Source organism: Mandrillus leucophaeus, unplaced genomic scaffold, assembly GCF_000951045.1.
Source record: "Mandrillus leucophaeus isolate KB7577 unplaced genomic scaffold, Mleu.le_1.0 Scaffold210, whole genome shotgun sequence".
In the NCBI taxonomy this organism is placed as follows: Eukaryota; Metazoa; Chordata; class Mammalia; order Primates; family Cercopithecidae; genus Mandrillus; species Mandrillus leucophaeus.
The window spans coordinates 4,049,632-4,067,975 of NW_012102144.1; the positions used below are offsets into that span (position 1 = coordinate 4,049,632).

Here is an 18,344-nt window from a genome sequence, read left to right on the forward strand (position 1 = left end):
CAATCTTCTAGTTATTACCATGTTGAATCCTCACATAACCTCAAAGGGAATAAAAAATTAAAAATACAACAAAGCCCAGTGCTGCCCAATCAGTAAACCTGATGTCAGTATCTATTTAGAGTTTTGTATTTAAAGAGACTAAATCATGGGCAATATATAAGGTTTTAGAAATTTAAAAATACTTTGTGTATCTGATGTCATATTAAATTTATATTGAATAATCACTTTTGTTGTTTCATTTATCTAGCCAATTTAGAAATTTTTAGCAAGAAAAAAAGTCACGTTGAAAATATCAAGAAGGTTGTAGCTGTAGGCTGAGAAGGATAAATATATAAGATTGTCATTTGCTAAAAGGTACGAGTTTCAATTATTCTCTCTTTACTTTCACTTTATATAGCCCTGGTCAATTTCACAGCCCCAACCAGTACTGAACAGGGAAATTGGAAAACTGCAGAATCGATTTGCAGAAGTGAAGTTCTATTTTCTTTTACACCTTCTTCATCAGAGTTGCTATCATTCTCATGTTGTGTGGTATTATTGAGAGTAGCCTGGGTATAGCTGATAATTGCTAAAAGTCATTCTCTTGAAATGAAAGCAGAAAAAAACAAGGAGCCTTCAATTTCTCATTTTCCAAATTTGATGCTTTCATAATCCTTCATCTTTGCTAGAATTTAAATGTAAAGACTTTTCTTCTTTCAAGCAACCATGATTATAGTGATTCTCTTTGCTTGTGATTCCTAGGTAAAAAAAAAAAAAATTAAAATAATAAAGCTCTAAGTATCTAATTTGAACTAAATATAAGACCTTCAAATATTCTAGTTCAGTTTTTCAATTTCCATCCTTAATTGATTTTACTTTAAACTTTAAATATAGGAGAAAATTACAATATAGTACTTAATACCTTAAGATGAAAACTGGTTTACTTTTGCTGCTCTTTCCAGATGTGCAGTAGATTCAGGAGGTTCTTACTAAAATTCAAATTAGAGCTGTTTGAAAGGAAAGCTGTAATCTTTGGCTATTTAGTATCAATCCTGAAAAGGAATCTCCCCAATATTCTTATGGATCATTGAGAAAGAATAGCTGTGGTACAACTGACTCAATTTTTCGAGATCCTGCTACTTATTCTGTGTTTTTCTAATATGTAATGCCATCTGCCCAGTAGAATGGAGTCCATTTACAGTGTCATATAAATGGCAACTTTGTACCTATAATTTTTTCCTATTTATTTTTAGATTGGCTTTTGTGCTTTGTATTCTGCTCCATCTCCAATTTATAAATCTCTGTGGGTCAAAGAATCAGAACACTGTCTTTTAACTAATCAAACAATATTGTCAAGTCTGTTTGTTACTAAGTTGAGAACTGAATTTTTTCTTAATTGGCCAAGTTTCTTAAGGCTTAAGTAGATAGATGGCTACAAAACAACAACGAAGCACAAACAAAACTCCTCAATTTTAAGAGATTTGAAAAGGTTGCCAGATAAAATACAGAACACCCAATTAAATTTGAATTTCAGATAAACAACAAATGATATTTTAGTTTAAATATGTCTCAAATAACGCATGCCCTGTATTTTTATTTGCAATATCGTCAGATGTTGTCAAACCCCAAGGATTAATGCCAGTTTTTTCCTCGATACTATCCATATTGTCATAAAACGTTACCATTGTAATAAATTAGAAAGCAACACCATAAAAATGAAAAAGTAAAGTTATGAGTAACAAAAATTAAGTCAATTTCATCCATCCAGAAATGTGCACACAGGAAATTCACAAAGAGGAAATTATAAGTCTATATGGATATGCATAAACCCTAGTCATGAGGAAACACCACCACTTCCTGTTAACTTGCATGGGATTACAGTATTTTGAGTTCTTAATTTCTCAGCAGACCTAAGGGACAGAACTGAATTGTTTTTCATAATTCTTTCTCTTTCTCAATCACAATTTAAATTCCAAGATCCTTTCTTTATCAAGAAGTTCAACTGTTTGATCTTTTCATTGCTAGAAAAGTTATGCACACGGGCTAACTATACGTCTACTGAAATTCTTCCCATTCGCTAATACTTCCTTACATTTTAACATTCTAGAAATAGCATTCCCAATGTTAGCTCATTTGCATCTTACATTTATTTTTAAAATATTAAACATCTATAATGTGCCAGGCACCCCGTTAGATGTTAGAAACACAAGATGAGTAAATAAAAATTCGTCAACAGTAAAATTTTGATTTTCTTTCCAAAGGGTTGCAGCCTATGAAGTCGATGGAATACGGATTACTATTACTTCACGTTACAGGTGAAGGATCTAAGTGCTCAGGAGTTGAAAGGTCTTATGTCAGTTCTCACATATAGTAACTAAAGAGCCAGGGCTTCAGTAATCATCCCTGGCTCCGGGCTCAGGGCACTCCGGTATTTTTTCAAAGGAAATCCCGGAATACTTAGTATTGTATCCCCTCCATTTCCCAAGAGCAAAAAGTAAAGCATCTTGGATCCCTCCATAATGTTTACGTGCGGAACAGGTGTTCTCTGGATGTGCTAGAAAACCAAGGCACCAGTGGGAGTTAGAGATCCTAAGCAGCCGCTGTAACCAGACCAAGTTAATCTGTGGAAACCAGAGCACCCGGCCAAGGCGATGCTATTTCAATTGGGTGTCATAGGTGACTCATTAGAGACGACTTGCTTTTGGGCCTTCTGATATTTTTCTTCAGGGTGGGACGTCAGATTTCCTTTGCATTTTTGGACAACAGCCCTCCTGTCCATTTCCAAATTTTTCTGGTTTTACAGCTCTCACGCAGAGCTTGATTTCATACCGGAAGATAGTCACTGGCAGGAAGTTTACAGAAGAAGAAAAAGGTAAAAAAATGTGCCGGGGGCCAGGAGAGAGGCCTAAAATGGGGAAATTCGCACTTGAAGAGCTTTCCCTACCCCAGCCCCTCAGAATGACAGTTCTCCTCCGCCAGAAGACTACCTCTCCCGGCAGGCACTGCGCGCTCGACGGCCACAGGCTGGCCAGCTCCCTGCTCTCCACCTCCGCCCGAATCAGCCAATAGAAATTCCCGGCTTGGGCCTCCGCCCGACCCGGACCACGCGGGAGCCGGGACAACCAAACTACATTTCCCGACACGCATGTGCTCGCGTCGCGGCCAATCAGAGCCAGGAATTTGGTGGCTAGGGGCGGAGCCAGATGCACAGGACATCCCATTGGCCAGGGGAAGCTTAGAAGAGCCGGAACCCGGGAGCTAGAGAAGCGAAATGACATTTCCTTTTTAAATAGCTGGAGCCGGGGCCCCATCGAGAAATGGCCGCGTCGGCAGGTGGGTCGTGTGGTGGCCAGGGCGGCGTGGAGGGAGGTGAGGGGGAAGGTGGGCCGGGGCCGGCCACAGGCAGTGGGATGAGGACTTAGCGGTGCGGAGCTAGAGGGAAGGATGAGGCGGTGGAGGGGAATGAGGGGAGGGAGGATGAATGGTGCGGAGGGCGGTGGGCGGTCCGGCGGGACTGGGATGGGGAGGCTGGGTACCCGCCGGCGCTGCGCCCCAGGAGGCAGCGGGAGGCGGCTTGAGGGGGCACCGTCGGCCGCCGTTGGTCGAGCTTCCCTCGTGAGGCTCTGCCCTCGGCTCTCGGCGGAGTCCGCGCAGACGCCTCGCCTGGGCTGCGAGCGCGTTCCCTCCGCGAGCACGGGTGCCGGGCTCGCCGGGCTCCGCAGGAGCAGGCTGGCCTTTGAACTTGTTCCGCCGATCGCGCTCCGCCCTCTGTCTCCCAGATCCTAAACTCGCGGTCCCACGAGGTCGTGCATATATCCACAGACATTTGTATATATTTGTAGGGGGAAAAAGCCTAGCAAGCAGACACACAAACAAAAAAATCCCGCGACGCCGTAACTGGCTCGGCACTTCTTGTGGTTGTACGATTTTTCTCCTCCTAGATTTAAGTAAGTCTTCCCCAACACCGAATGGGATTCCATCTTCAGACCCAGCCAGCGATGCCATGGACCCCTTCCATGCTTGCAGTATTCTTAAGCAACTCAAAACAATGTACGATGAAGGACAGTTGACAGACATTGTAGTGGAAGTGGATCACGGGAAAACATTTTCCTGTCATAGAAACGTTCTTGCTGCAATCAGCCCTTACTTCAGGTATGATGATGGTAGGAACTTCTGTTGGTATCTGCACCAAGCTCCCTTTCCCCCTCAGTATTGTCCACTTGATGTTTATATTGAGATGCGATAATGAAATGAAACCAATGACTTTGTTTCTTGAGACTAGAAAACAGGTCCTCTCTTATTAAGACCTTCTTTTGACTTGAGGGATTCTTCTAGATTTCGGGTGATTGGTTTTTAAGTTAGTGGGCCTGTGTGTGTATGTTTGAGGTAAATGACCAGAAAATCTAGACTTGTGCTGGTCAGTATGGCAGCCAGTAGCCATGTGTGGTTGTTTAAATTTAAATTATAAATTACATAAAATAAAACATTTAGTTCCCCAGGTACACTAAACACCTTTTGAGTGCTTGGTGGTCACCTGTAGCTAGTGGCTGCCATATTGGGCAGCACGGAGATACAACATTTTCATCATTGGCAATTTTATTGGACAGTGCTGACCTAGAATTTCTTTCAAAAAGTTATCCATAATGCATGTTTCTTTAGTGCATGGGACTCTTTTATAAAAGAGTTTAAAACATGTAGCATGTTCCTTCAAAAACAAATTACCACGCAATAGATTGTTTAAATGCTATGGGGGTCAAAGCAAGAATGAATATAGTTTCTATGTCCCTAAGGCCCCAAATTAATAATTTCCAAGATTTCTAGGAGTATGTTAAACGAAGTTTTTATTTTTACTTATATTGTTTACTATAAAACTTTTAAAAGTAAAATTTAAAAACTTGGGTCTGAAAAATAACTTCCTACTTTAAGATTCGTGGAAAAGGCAACTTTCTGCTTGGGGTTAACTTCTTTTGTGTCTAATGCTCACTTTAAGCCTTTCAGTATTCACAAGTGGTGCATAAATAATAGTCAGGTTATCAACCACACCCTGAATGTGATTTTTCCTTTTGAAGGTGCTTATGTTTATAGGGCACATAACTGTGTAATGTTCCAACAGTAGTTTCTGGTTCCTCTTTCTCAGAATACTGGGTTAAATATAGTCACTTCAGTCTGATGCTTCTGATGTAACCATTTAGACTTGCCTAGGGTAGGTCATTGGACTACTAAGTATTAATCATCGCAAGACAGTGAGCTGGAAAAAACAAAACAGAACAAAACAAAACAACTTCACATATGCAGAAGGTATGAAGTTTGGCCTGGTAATGGAAACTTCGGTGAGATTCACTTACCCAGATTATCTATTAGAAATGGGTAGGTCATGTATTGCCTTATATAATCTTTATAATCCTATCTCTGCATAGTTGTTGTGCCATTTTTCTTATGAAGAAGCTGAGGCTCTGTGAGGTTACGTTTTAATAACCTGCCTAAATCATCTATCCAACAAGTAAATGGCAGAGGCTACATTTGATTCCAGAGCCAGGCTTCTTGGTCACCATATGACTCTTAAGGAACAAGAGTGGGTACACTAGGTCCTTTTTAAAGTTTCCTTTAAAACATTTTTATTGTATATTGCATTTGAATAGTAAAAAAAAGCCAACAAAACAAAAAAAACATACAAAGTAAAGATGTCTGTATCTTACTGAAATTTAATAATCTGGATTCTATCATTTAAATGTCATACTTATGTATGCTTACTAAGTGTTATACTTTATGTATGACATTTAAATGATAGAATACTTATTAAGTATAATACTTAGTAAGCATACATAAGTATGACATATGTATACATATTAAGTATACTTATTAAGCACTGTACTTAATAAGTATACTTAGTAAGTTTACATAAGTATGACATTTTCACTTTGAAGTTTCATTTTTCATTTTTGAAGACCTAGAAAAAAATTTTACTTTAAAAGAGGTATGCTATGATAGATTCCTGATTTTCTTGATTCCTTAACATCTTAAATTCTTTAATTTTATTAAGTTAATTTTAAAAAGGAGTAAAAAATACTTGAGAAATTTTCTGCGGTACGATATGTGCATTGAAATAAAGATATTTGGCTAGAAAACTCATGGATTAGAATTTGATCTCTTGCTAGAGGTTTTTGTACCAAAGTTTCTTGGTACCAGCGCTGCTTCCTGTGTGGGATGTAGAAAGTCATACTTAATGTTTCTATGTCTTGCATCACTAGTGGAAGAATTAGAATAGCTGGAAATCTGGAATGGCTGTTTCATGATACCAGTAACTCATCAGAATTGAAATTTGTATGATCATTAGAAATTTTTTGCTACTCTGGATTTTGTGTAAGGAAGTGCCCTGGCTTCATTTATGTTGAGTTTACATGAAGAACTTACTCTAGAGCAGAGGAAAACTCATGAAGTGTCAGACCACTCCTGTGTGTAAGACGAGCCTATTCAAGTCAACAGTAGTTCCCATGATAAAGGGATATGTGGTATATCCTCCTTTGGGAGTTAATCTCTCCCTAACACAGGGCTTTATTTTTCTTTTTAATTGGTAGCTGTATAGGTGAGTCTTGCAGCACCTGAATTGAAAACCAGCACATACATAGGAACATCTAGTTTTTAGTCATCAAAAAAGCCTGTGTGATACTAAATTAAAAGGTACATTGCAGAAGTAAAACCAGGACTCGAAGATGATTAACCTGGGCAGCAAGTTGAATCCTTGTACCTCCAGTGTTTCTCATACTGCATTTTAAAATAAATTCCATGAATTTGAGACATATTTTTTAAGTGACTGGAAATCTTTGCAATTCATTTTTTATAACATCACAAAAATTAAATAGGATGGGTCTGGATCATCTAGAATGAAACTTTAAAGGAGGGAAAATAAAGGCAAATGATGTTTGCAAGTGACTAATACTTAAAGAGCCAGGCTGTGTAATGTTTCAGTCAAGAAAATCCCATAAATGCAACAATATTTTAATAATAGAAAAAACCAACTTGGTCTCAAAGGTAAAAGTTTGGGGTTTTAAAAACCATTATCTTCAAATAATCGGTTAACTATTAAACTGTTTAAAAGAGGCATTATATATTGACTCTACCATAATCTTTATTTATGTCTAGATTTAGATAGGTAAAATACGGTATCTTTGAGAAAATGAAGTATTTCCTTTTAAGCAAATGTTCTCAAAATTTCCAAGGGTAAGTGAAGTGATTATTATATTACTTATAATGGTTAAGGAAGCATTCAAAAGATAACAGTTTTAAAAAAGAGTAGGTGGAGAATATGTACTTTTAAAGAACTTCTTGCTTTTTTAAGATGAACATTTTAAAGATATATTTTGGATACAAGTTGCCTTGTAATTTTCACCAGGACAGGAAAAGTTTTATTAGGTTGTTTCTTTGTATACTAATGTATCATGATGATACCTTTATAGGTATTTTTTTTTTTGAGATGGAGTCTCATTCTGTCTTCCAGGCTGGCACTCAGCTCACCACAACCTCCGCCTGCCTCCTGAGTAGCTGGGATTACAGGGTGTGCCACCACGCCCAGCTAATTTTTTATTTTAGTAGAGATGGGGTTTCATCACCTTGGCTGGGCAGGTTTTGAACTCCTGACCTCTTGTGATCCACCCACCTCGGCCCCCTGAAGTGCTGGGATTACAGGTGTGAGCCACCATACTGGGCCAGTATTCTTAAGCTTTCTGACTGGCATGGCACAATTTAAGATCTGATGTCCCTAAGGCAACTCTGGATAGGGGCTTCTAGGAAAATAAAGTGACCTGGAATATGTGTGTCACCTTTTGATTTGCATTTACTTAGGTGTACTCTCCTTTTTTCATAGTTGGCACAAAGCAGGCTAGCCCTGAGAGTACGGGTTTTGAGGTTAGCCAGACTAAATCTTTCTCATACATTATCAATTTTTACTCCTATTCAGAATATCAGGGACTATTTTAGGAAATATTCAGTTTCAAAAGGTTATCTTTGTGGTAACTTTGTACTTTTAAAATCTTGCCACAATAATTTTGATTTATAGCACACATGTAATATTAACCACTCTTTCCTTCTTAGATCCATGTTCACTAGCGGCCTTACGGAAAGTACTCAAAAAGAAGTTCGAATAGTCGGTGTTGAAGCTGAATCGATGGATTTAGTGTTGAACTATGCCTATACCTCCAGAGTTATTCTCACAGAGGCCAATGTTCAAGCCTTGTTCACTGCAGCTAGCATCTTCCAGATTCCTTCCATCCAAGACCAATGTGCTCAGTATATGATCAGTCATTTGGACCCACAGAATTCTATTGGGGTCTTTATCTTTGCTGATCATTATGGTCATCAGGAACTCGGAGATCGATCAAAAGAATACATCCGTAAAAAGTTTCTGTGTGTCACCAAAGAACAAGAGTTTCTCCAGTTGACAAAAGACCAGCTGATAAGTATATTAGACAGTGATGATTTAAATGTAGACCGAGAAGAGCATGTTTATGAAAGCATTATAAGGTGGTTTGAACATGAACAGAATGAACGAGAAGTGCACCTTCCAGAAATTTTTGCTAAATGCATACGTTTTCCTCTGATGGAAGATACCTTCATAGAGAAAATTCCACCTCAGTTTGCACAGGCTGTAGCCAAAAGCTGTGTAGAAAAGGGACCTTCCAACACCAATGGTTGTACACAGAGGCTTGGAATGACTGCTTCTGAAATGATCATATGTTTTGATGCCGCCCACAAACACTCAGGAAAGAAGCAAACAGTGCCTTGTCTAGATATAGTCACAGGAAAGGTGTTTAAACTATGCAAACCACCAAATGACCTGAGAGAAGTTGGGATTCTTGTATCACCAGATAATGACATTTACATTGCAGGAGGGTACAGGCCAAGCAGCAGTGAGGTCTCCATCGACCATAAGGCAGAAAATGATTTCTGGATGTATGATCATTCCACCAATAGATGGCTATCCAAACCATCCTTGCTTCGAGCTAGAATAGGCTGCAAACTTGTCTACTGCTGTGGTAAAATGTATGCAATCGGAGGTCGTGTTTATGAAGGTGATGGGAGAAACTCACTAAAATCTGTTGAGTGCTACGACAGTAGAGAGAATTGCTGGACGACTGTTTGCGCAATGCCAGTTGCAATGGAATTTCATAATGCTGTGGAATACAAAGAGAAGATCTATGTTTTACAGGGTAGGTGCCTAAGTGATTCAGTTTTTCATGGAAGGGTAACACATCAAGCGGTGGTTTACTTAATTATACTGAAACAGTTGTGTTCCTGTTAATTGAGGAATACCTCCAGCTTCCTTATCAAACTATTGGAACAGTCTGTTCTGTAAAGAGCTATAAAGAAAATAAACTCTTGAATTTAAAAAAGGCAGGTATTGTTAAATTACTAAAATAATCCTATACTTTTTAATGATTTTGTGTCTTGATATCATGTAGAATAACTATTTTTGAAAACATTCTTTAATAAATAATAGTTCGGCAGTTTGGGATAACTATTTCAGAGTACTTTGTAGGACTTGAAATAAATAGCAAGGTTGTTACATGGCTGTTTTTGCTCTTGAGTTACATTGAGATGTAGCAACTGGTATTGATGGAATTTACTGGATTAGTTTGAAAGAGAAAAAGGAACAAAGCATTAATTAAGTTATACTATTTAGCTACCAAAGAGTTTTATATAAGCCTTATTATTGCAAAAGTTATGAAACTTAATTACAAAGAGTTTGGAAGTATAGTCTTTAAGTTTCACCTTCACTGCTGTTTATGTTGCCTTTCATAATACATTTTCAATTGTTTTCACCGGAAAACTTTGAGATGTCACTTTTTTTGGTTTGCCATTTTAAGTGGGACTGTCTGATATATGTAGTGTTTTTTGTTTGTTTGTTTGTTTTTTTAACTGTTAAGGACTACTTTGACAAAAATATAGTAGAGGTAGAGTGACTGAGTCAGAGTAAATAAGACATTTGATTCAAGGCTCTGATTTGTGATAACTAGTATTTTCCTTTTATTTGGTTTCTTACATATTTTAGTTGCTTGAATGTTTAATGCAGTGTAGATAATAGCAACATCCTTATTCTTCATATGTGTCCTTCAATTGATGTTTTTCACACACTACTACTTAAGGAAAAGGAGCAGCTTCTATGAAGATATACAGTCATGTGCCATGTAATGTTTTGGTCTGTGATGGATCACGTACACAATGGTGGTCCTATAAGATTATGATAGCATAATTTTACTGTACTTGTTCCATGTTTAGATACGTTTAGATACAAAAAATTCTTCCCATTGTGTTATAGTTGCCTAGAGTACTCAGTACAGTCACATGCTGTACAGTTTTGTAGCCTAGGAGCAATAGGCTACAGTGTAGCCTAGGTGTGTGGTAAGCTCCCATCTAGGTTTGTGTAAGTATGCTCTATGAAGTTCTTTGCACAAGGACAAGTATCACTTAACCATGCATTTCTCAGAATATGTCCCTGTCATTAATTGATGCATGACTGCCCTTATCCCATTGTTTTCTTTCTTTCTTCTTTCCCCTTCCCCTTCCCTTCTTTTCTTTCATTTCTTTCTTTCTGTTTTGTTTTGAGACAGGGTCTCACTCTGACACCCAGGCTGGTGTGCAGTGGCATGATCTTGGCTGACTGCAACTTCCGCCTCCTGGGTTCACGTGATTCTCCCACCTCAGTCTCAGGCACCCGCCACCATGCCCGGCTAATTTTTGAGTTTTTGGTAGAGACGGGGTTTCACTATGTTGACCAGGCTGGTCTTGAACTCCTGACCTCCAGTGATCCACCCACCTTGGCCTCCCACCATTGTTTTCTTTTAAAAATTGTGTTCCTTGCTCTAATCCTTTATTTAACTAAAAATTTCCTAGTAATGTCCGAGCCCATTTGTTTAAGTTCAGTGTCAAGTTAATTCCTCAGAAGGAGTTGTAGTCTCTGTTTCATTATTTTAGTTAAATAGAAGCACCGGGCATGATTTGGGTTTGTTGTCTTGCAGAAAAATGGAATATAGGAATGGATGTATAATCCGTCCAGTATAGTTGGATAGGTTATGTCATCCAGTATGATGAAGGTGTGTATGTGTGTATTTTGGTCTTACTGCCTAACTGTTAGTTGATAGAGGTAGAATTAGATTCCTATTTGGAATGTAAAGGTTGTATATTAATGCAAATACTAAAGCAAACTAGCAATGAATTAATAGAATTTCAGGGCTGGAATTATTAACATCATTTAATTTGAGGTTATATTTTACATAAGAGGATTCTGAAGCCCTAAGGGTTTCTTAATTGCATATTATTAGCTTTAACTTATTAAAGAGTACTTTAGATTTTAAAATTCAACTTCTTTGGTTTGTCGTCTTTACTTTCTTATCTATAAGAAATTTATAGAGAAGTAGCACACATTACAAAGTTTAAATTTCCTACCTTCTTTATCAAGAATCCTGTTACAAGTTAGGCAATAAGGGCAGATGATGTGCAAGCAAATCTGGGAGCTTAACAAGCTATTTTAAGTCAGTTGAAGGCAAAGCATCACTGTTATGAAGTAGGTAGTTGAATTTCTAGATAAGAGTAACCCTAGTTCAAAACAGTTTTCAAGGGGAAGCTCAATTTAGAATCTGGTATTTCTAATCTAAACAAAGCCTCTTTACATAAATAAACCTGACATGCATAGTCAGAAGCTTATGTTGTACTATCTGTGGCTATTGAAGTATCATTTAATCTGTTCATAAAGTGTTCAGATTTTTATTACAAAGATTTTATACAGATGCTATAATTAGCAAAACTCTTGTAAATCTTCACTACTTTAATTCTTTCAGACATTTTCATATTGGCAGTCTGACTCAGCATACCTTTTATTGTCAAATCAAAATAGAAACTGACTCAGAGTCAACATCACAAACCATGTATGTGTTTTCTATCTTATTAAAGGCATGTTTTCTCCTGCTGAATATTTGTCTTTGCATTATAGCAACATTCAGGTAAGCACATCAGTGACCCATAAGCATAAATCTGTATAATTCCATCTGCTGTCTTCTAATGAAATAGCATATACATTTATCATGGCATATTTATGGTGATGTTGTATGTATGCATTTTGGTCTTACTGGCTGAACACTACTAATAATGCTTTTTTAGAGTTAGAGTGAAATGAATTTTCTATAAACACACAAATTGGATAGAGCAAATAGAATAATTTTTTTTTTTTTTTTTTGAGCTGGAGTCTCACATTGTTACCCAGCCTGGAGTGCAGTGGCGTGATCTTGGCTCACTGCATCCTTCACCTCCCAGGTTCAAGCGATTCTCCTGCCTTAGCCTCTTGAGTAGCTGGAATTACAGGTGCCTGTTACCGCACCTGGCTAATTTTTGTATTTTTAATGAAGGTGGGGTTTCATCATGTTGGCCAGGCTGGTCTCTGAACTCCTCACCTCAAGTGATTCACCTGTCTGAGCCTCCCAAAGTGCTGGGATTACAGGCATGAGCCACGGTGCCCAGCCAGAATCAAGCTCTTAACAATTCTACGATCAAACCCAAGTAACTCCTTATACCTTCCCAATACAGACCTCCCAATTCAGGTTGATTATAATATTATCGGTTATATTGTGTCATGGAATGACAAAGTTTTAAGGTATTTCGTAACCCATATGAATGTATCTCTGGAGATTATAAAGAAAATGTTTTAGAAAGTGAAATATATAGAAAATTATGCCCTTTAATCTTTAGAGGTTGTAGTTACAACATATAACCAAAAACCAAACATAAAAATATACATATTCTTGTTTTCTTTTTTTAGGAGAATTTTTCCTCTTCTATGAGCCTCAAAAAGACTACTGGGGTTTCCTGACCCCCATGACTGTGCCTAGAATCCAGGGCTTAGCAGCTGTATACAAGGACTCTATCTACTACATAGCTGGAACCTGTGGAAATCATCAACGTATGTTTACTGTAGAAGCCTATGATATTGAGCTAAATAAATGGACTCGTAAGAAAGACTTTCCATGTGATCAGTCCATAAATCCATACCTTAAACTGGTACTTTTCCAGAACAAACTCCATTTATTTGTTCGAGCTACTCAAGTGACTGTCGAAGAACACGTCTTCAGAACCAGCAGAAAAAATTCCCTTTACCAATATGATGACATTGCTGACCAGTGGATGAAAGTGTATGAGACCCCAGATCGGCTCTGGGACCTTGGCCGGCATTTTGAATGTGCTGTTGCTAAACTGTATCCTCAGTGTCTTCAGAAAGTACTCTAAATGAGTAGCAGGCCTTAGTGCATCACTGGCATCTCATTCTTAGGAAACTTGTCTTTGATACAAAAGAGTGCTGACAGTATTTCAGAAAGCTGAGAGTTTTATATGTGGAAAATGGGTATGCTTAAAGATCGCAGGGTAGGGAGGGATTTTCCTTCATCCTTGTGACATTTCATTTCAGTAAGGAAAAGACAACGAAGTGCAATTATCAGCATTTTTTTTCCTGGCATAAAATCAATCATTTCATTTTATAATTTTGTGATAAATAGTAACTGAGGTACCAGAAGAATCAGGACAACTATGCACTCTTATAAGAGCATTTAGGGTATTATTGGGTAAAGACATCTAAACTCGTTTGATGTGACTTTTAATTTTAAATACGGGTAACAATCTGAGGCAATATCACTAGGACTTTAGCTGTGACCTCTCTAACACAGAGAAGCACTAACTTAGATCCTCATTCTGAATATTTATGTGTATCTATTTTTGTGTACTGTTTTCAAGTGTACTGAGATTTAAATATGTTCTGTTATTAGAGTAGATTGAAGGAAAAATTAGTCTCAGAAAGAGCTTTTAGTCTGATTGTTTCCATTTGCCATGTAACTTTAAGTTAAGCTAAAGTTTTAAAGTGGCAGTTTTCTGTCGATAACTTTTTCAAGTGCTAACACTGTCTCATTTGTGAAAATCTGGAAAAGTGCTCATATTCACAGGTGGCTGGTGCTAGTCTAACTTAATTCATGTGTATAACTAGATAGATTTAAATGGTCTGAGCCTATGCCTATCTTTCAAATTGGTGTGCATTTCATGGCCACAGTTCTTTACCTGTTGAACTCTTGTGATTTCACAAGATTCTCTACTTATGTGATAGGAAGATATGACCAGTTATTCATCTAACTGGACTCAATCTTAGAATAGTAGGAACATTATACCCAGTTTGCACTAACATGGGCCATTTGTAGCCCAACCGTCTCTTCCATCTACCTGTCCATTCATTATTGGTACAAGGAAAGGTAACTTATTTCTCTTCTGTGCAGAGCATAATGTGAAGTTTTATACCTACTTTTAAAATTCTGCTTTCCAGAAACATAAAATTCCTGCAGTGGTCTAATTTAATTTCTTTTAAGTTTCATATTACAATTAAAACCTCATTTTTTTTTTCCATTTTTGCACTTAACAGTGATGAATACTTTTACATTGGAATCCTCCTTCTAGCTGAAGGTGATTGAAAAGGAAAAGAGTGAGTGAACAGTACCATAGCTTTGTAGATACTAAAGCATTTTTTGTATTTAACTGATGAATTTCTAACAATCAGTTAGGAATATTAACATGAAGGACAAACCAACTTATGTGTGTACCTAAGGCAGGCATTTGGATCAGTAACATATTTTACTAAGCCTAGCATAATTCATAAAGGGTATAAGCATAGGACAGATTCTGCCCTCAATCACAATATTTTTATTCACTTGAAAGCAAACTGGCATGGTTCGTATTTTAAAAATTTTGCACAACTTGTAATGTGATACTGTGAAACAAATTGAAAACATTGCCTCTTTGCATCACATACCTCGTTTTTCAGAAACTTTCCAAACTGCTTTACATAGACCTCTACAAGTAGGGAATGTTTTCTGAAGCAGAAGTTAAAATGGACAGCATTTCTAGAATTAACATTTTAAAATCTAGTCTTAGCTAGATACGTGGTTTCTTCTCATCGGCGTTGATAGTATGTCTGTAATCTCTGTATAAACTTTGTCAATATTTTTACCTCCCTAGTTTTATCTTCTGTTTTGTTTTTGTTTTTTATTGTCATGCTGTTTTGGAGTTATTACTGTGCATTTTAAAAATCATTCTTTACAGTTTTGCATTGCTGAGAGAAAAAACAATTTTTTTTGCAAGAGATGTTCATGTAATTTATTTTTGAAAGCTTTGTTGAATAAGATTTCCTGCCGCTTTTTGACAATCTTGTGTATTTAGAAAAATGCATTACTTGAAAACATGACATAGAACATTGAGTTAGCAATTTATGTGTGCTGTATGTTATATAAGAGAATGACATACTGTGGCTAATTCAACAGTAGATTTATTCTCTTTGTCGGCACAACAGTTGATCTTTTGGCTATAACAATTTATATTGAGGGTACGATCTAAGTTAAGTGTGTCAAAAGCAAGGCTTAGGATTTGTTATGGGAGTAGAATATATATTGAATTTTGTATGAAGAACTATTTGTTTAAATTATATAGCTGGGATATTTTGCCACTTTTAAAATGGATTCAGAAGAGGTCCTAGGAAACTAAGATTAGTGACATGTGTGGGTTTATGTTTAGATATTTAAGGTGCATTTTCATAGTGTGATAAGACTTTAAGTAAAAGGCACAATGGGTACTACAGAATTAAAATGTAGGTCTAACATATGCCAGTTCCACTTTAACTTTGTTTTTGCATTTGAAGAATGTATGTAGCACTTTCCTATATATTTTTTACACATTGAAAACTGGACTTGGTATAACTATGTTATAGGAAAGTAGAAATTGTATTCTTTATTTTCCATCTTCGTTTTCTGTTCTACAAAGTTGATGCTTAAGCATCAAGCTGATTTCACTGGTCATGAGAACAAATGGATGTGATCATCAAGGAATCAGATTCCCTATGTAAAGCAGTTTAAAATGGAATTCAATGTTCAGTGCTCAGGTATGTAGTAAGTACTGTAGTCCTGTGGGGGCAAATGTGTAGATATTTTTAAACATTTTGCCATAATTGCACAATTTTTTGCATTTTTACCTGATGTCATTGTTTCTTATAATAAAACCTTTTCTGATTGAAAACTTCCAGTGTTGCAAAGTGATGTCTGACTAGTGAGTGTTGCAGAATTAAAATCTGGTAAAAAAATCATGAACTACCTTATGTCCTGATAGAATGGAATGAGATTTTAATCTATCAAATACCTGTTCTCTGGTAAAAAATGAACTAGTTAATATATATAATACTTTCTTAAATTCTAAAGCAAGCTCACTTATATTGGTAAATTCTTTGTTCTGTTTGTTCTGGCCTAAAATCTTGTTATGTTTGACTCTTTTGTGTTGGTCCGCTTTGTATTACCATAAAGGAATACCTGAGAGTGAGGCCTCAAGAGGCTTTAGCTCATGGCAGAGGGTGAAGCGGGAGCAGGAAAGACAGGGGGCCAGAGAGAGTTGGGGGAGGTCCCTGTCTCTTTAACAACCAGATCTTACATGAGCTCATTACCATGGGGAGGGCACCAAGCCATTGATGAAGGATCCACCCCCATGATCCAGATACCTTCCACTAGGCCCCACCTCCAACATTGGGGATCACATTTTGACATGAGATTTGGAGGGGACAAATACCCAAACTATATAATCTCTTACATATTTCATGTTTAATTCACCAGAAAGTCCTGTTGCTTCCTCCTTCATAATATACCTAGACTCAGACCACATACCATTTGCACCACTGTCACCCTAGTCTAAGCCAGTCTATCTTACCTGACTTAATGCAGTTTCCACTGACTGGTCTTCCTTCTATCACCCTTGATCCCTCATAAGCTATTCTTTTCTCCACACAGTAGTCGGAGTGATCGTCTTAAAACACAAGTCAGATCATGTTTCTCTTCTGCTCAGATCCTTCCAATGGTTTCCCATCTCCCTTCATATGACAGCCAAATTCCACACTTACATGATCCATGCCTCCCAACCTCAATGCCATTCGTTTGGCTTGCTCTATTTTAGCCACACTGACCTTGCTGTTCCTTAGACCTGCTGAGTACCTCCACAGCGACTTTGCCCTTGCTATCTCTTGCCAGATAGATATTGACAACTCACTCACTCTCTTTTTTATTAAAACATCACCTTACTGGAGAGGCCTTCTCTGATCACATTTTGTAAGATGAGATCATCCAACCCTACCCCCATCATACCTCCTGCTTTATTTTTCTGCTTTATTTTCCGTGAGTGTCTTCCCCCATTGAAATGTACACTCCACAAAGGCAACAAGAAATGTATTTTAATTCACTGTTGCACTTTAGATTGATGCCTAGCACATAGTAGGCACTCAATAAATGTTTGTAGGAAGAAATGAATTTTCAGTAAAGTCTTGGAGCCTAAAGGATTATCAATTTTATTGGTCTTAAAAAAAAAAAGGTTTAGTTCTAATGAATTTTCTCTATTGTTTTGTGTTTTCAGTTTCATTGATTTCTAATTTTTATAGTTTTTTTTTCTTCTGGTTGCTTTAAGTATTAATAACTCATCTTTCTCTTTCTTTTCTTTTTTTTTTTGAGATAGGTCCTTACTCTGCCCAGGCTGGAGTGCAGTGACACAATCCTGGCTCACTGCAGTCGGCTTCAGGGCTCAAGAGAGCCTCCCACTTCAGCCTCCCGAGCAGCTGGGACTATAGGCGCATGCCACTGTGACCAGCTAATTTTTGTTTCTTTTCTTTTCTTTTTTTTTTTTTTGTAGATACGGGGTTTCACCATGTTGCCCAAGCTGATCTCAAACTCTGGGGCTCAAGTGTTCTGCCTGTCTCAGTCTTCTGAAGTGCTGGGATTACAGGCATGAGCCACTGTGACCAGCCTTCTTTTCCTAATATATGCATTGAATGCTATAAATTTCCCTCTAAGTATTTCTTTTGTAGCATCCCACAAATTTTATGTAGTATTTTCATTTTCTTAGTACAAAATATTTTTATCATACCTTCTTGGGGAATATACCCTTTCATAATTATGTAATGCTTCTCTTTATCCCTGATAATCTTTTTTCTGAAGTCTTCTCTGTTTGAAATTAATATAGCCACTCAAGTTTTCTTTTAATTAGTGTTTGCTTCATTTATCTTTCTCCATCCCTTTTCTTTTAACCTATCCTAATTTTTATACTTAAAAGGGGTTTCTTGTAGACAACTTACAGTTGGGACTTATTTTAATATCCACTGTGAGAATGCTGGTATGTTTAGACCAGCATTGCATTTAAAGTGAGTACTGATAGAGTTGGGTTAATATCTACCATATTGGTTATTGTTTTCTATTTGTTGCCCTTCTTCTTTGTTTCTTTTTTTCACCTATTTTCCTGCTTTCTCTGTTTTTTTTTTTTTTTAA

The 18,344-nt window shown here is 37.2% G+C and overlaps 1 protein-coding gene across 1 annotated transcript; it reads left to right on the forward strand.

Annotated features, from left to right (window-relative positions):
* The first annotated feature begins 3,243 nt into the window (after positions 1 to 3,243).
* Positions 3,244 to 16,065, forward strand: KBTBD8 (kelch repeat and BTB (POZ) domain containing 8). The gene is made up of 4 exons (XM_011980354.1): positions 3,244 to 3,312; positions 3,921 to 4,131; positions 8,068 to 9,182; positions 12,785 to 16,065. The coding sequence occupies exons 1-4, from the start codon at positions 3,297 to 3,299 to the stop codon at positions 13,246 to 13,248; spliced, it is 1,806 nt and encodes a 601-aa protein (XP_011835744.1). The 5' UTR covers positions 3,244 to 3,296; the 3' UTR covers positions 13,249 to 16,065.
* Positions 16,066 to 18,344: the final 2,279 nt, after the last annotated feature.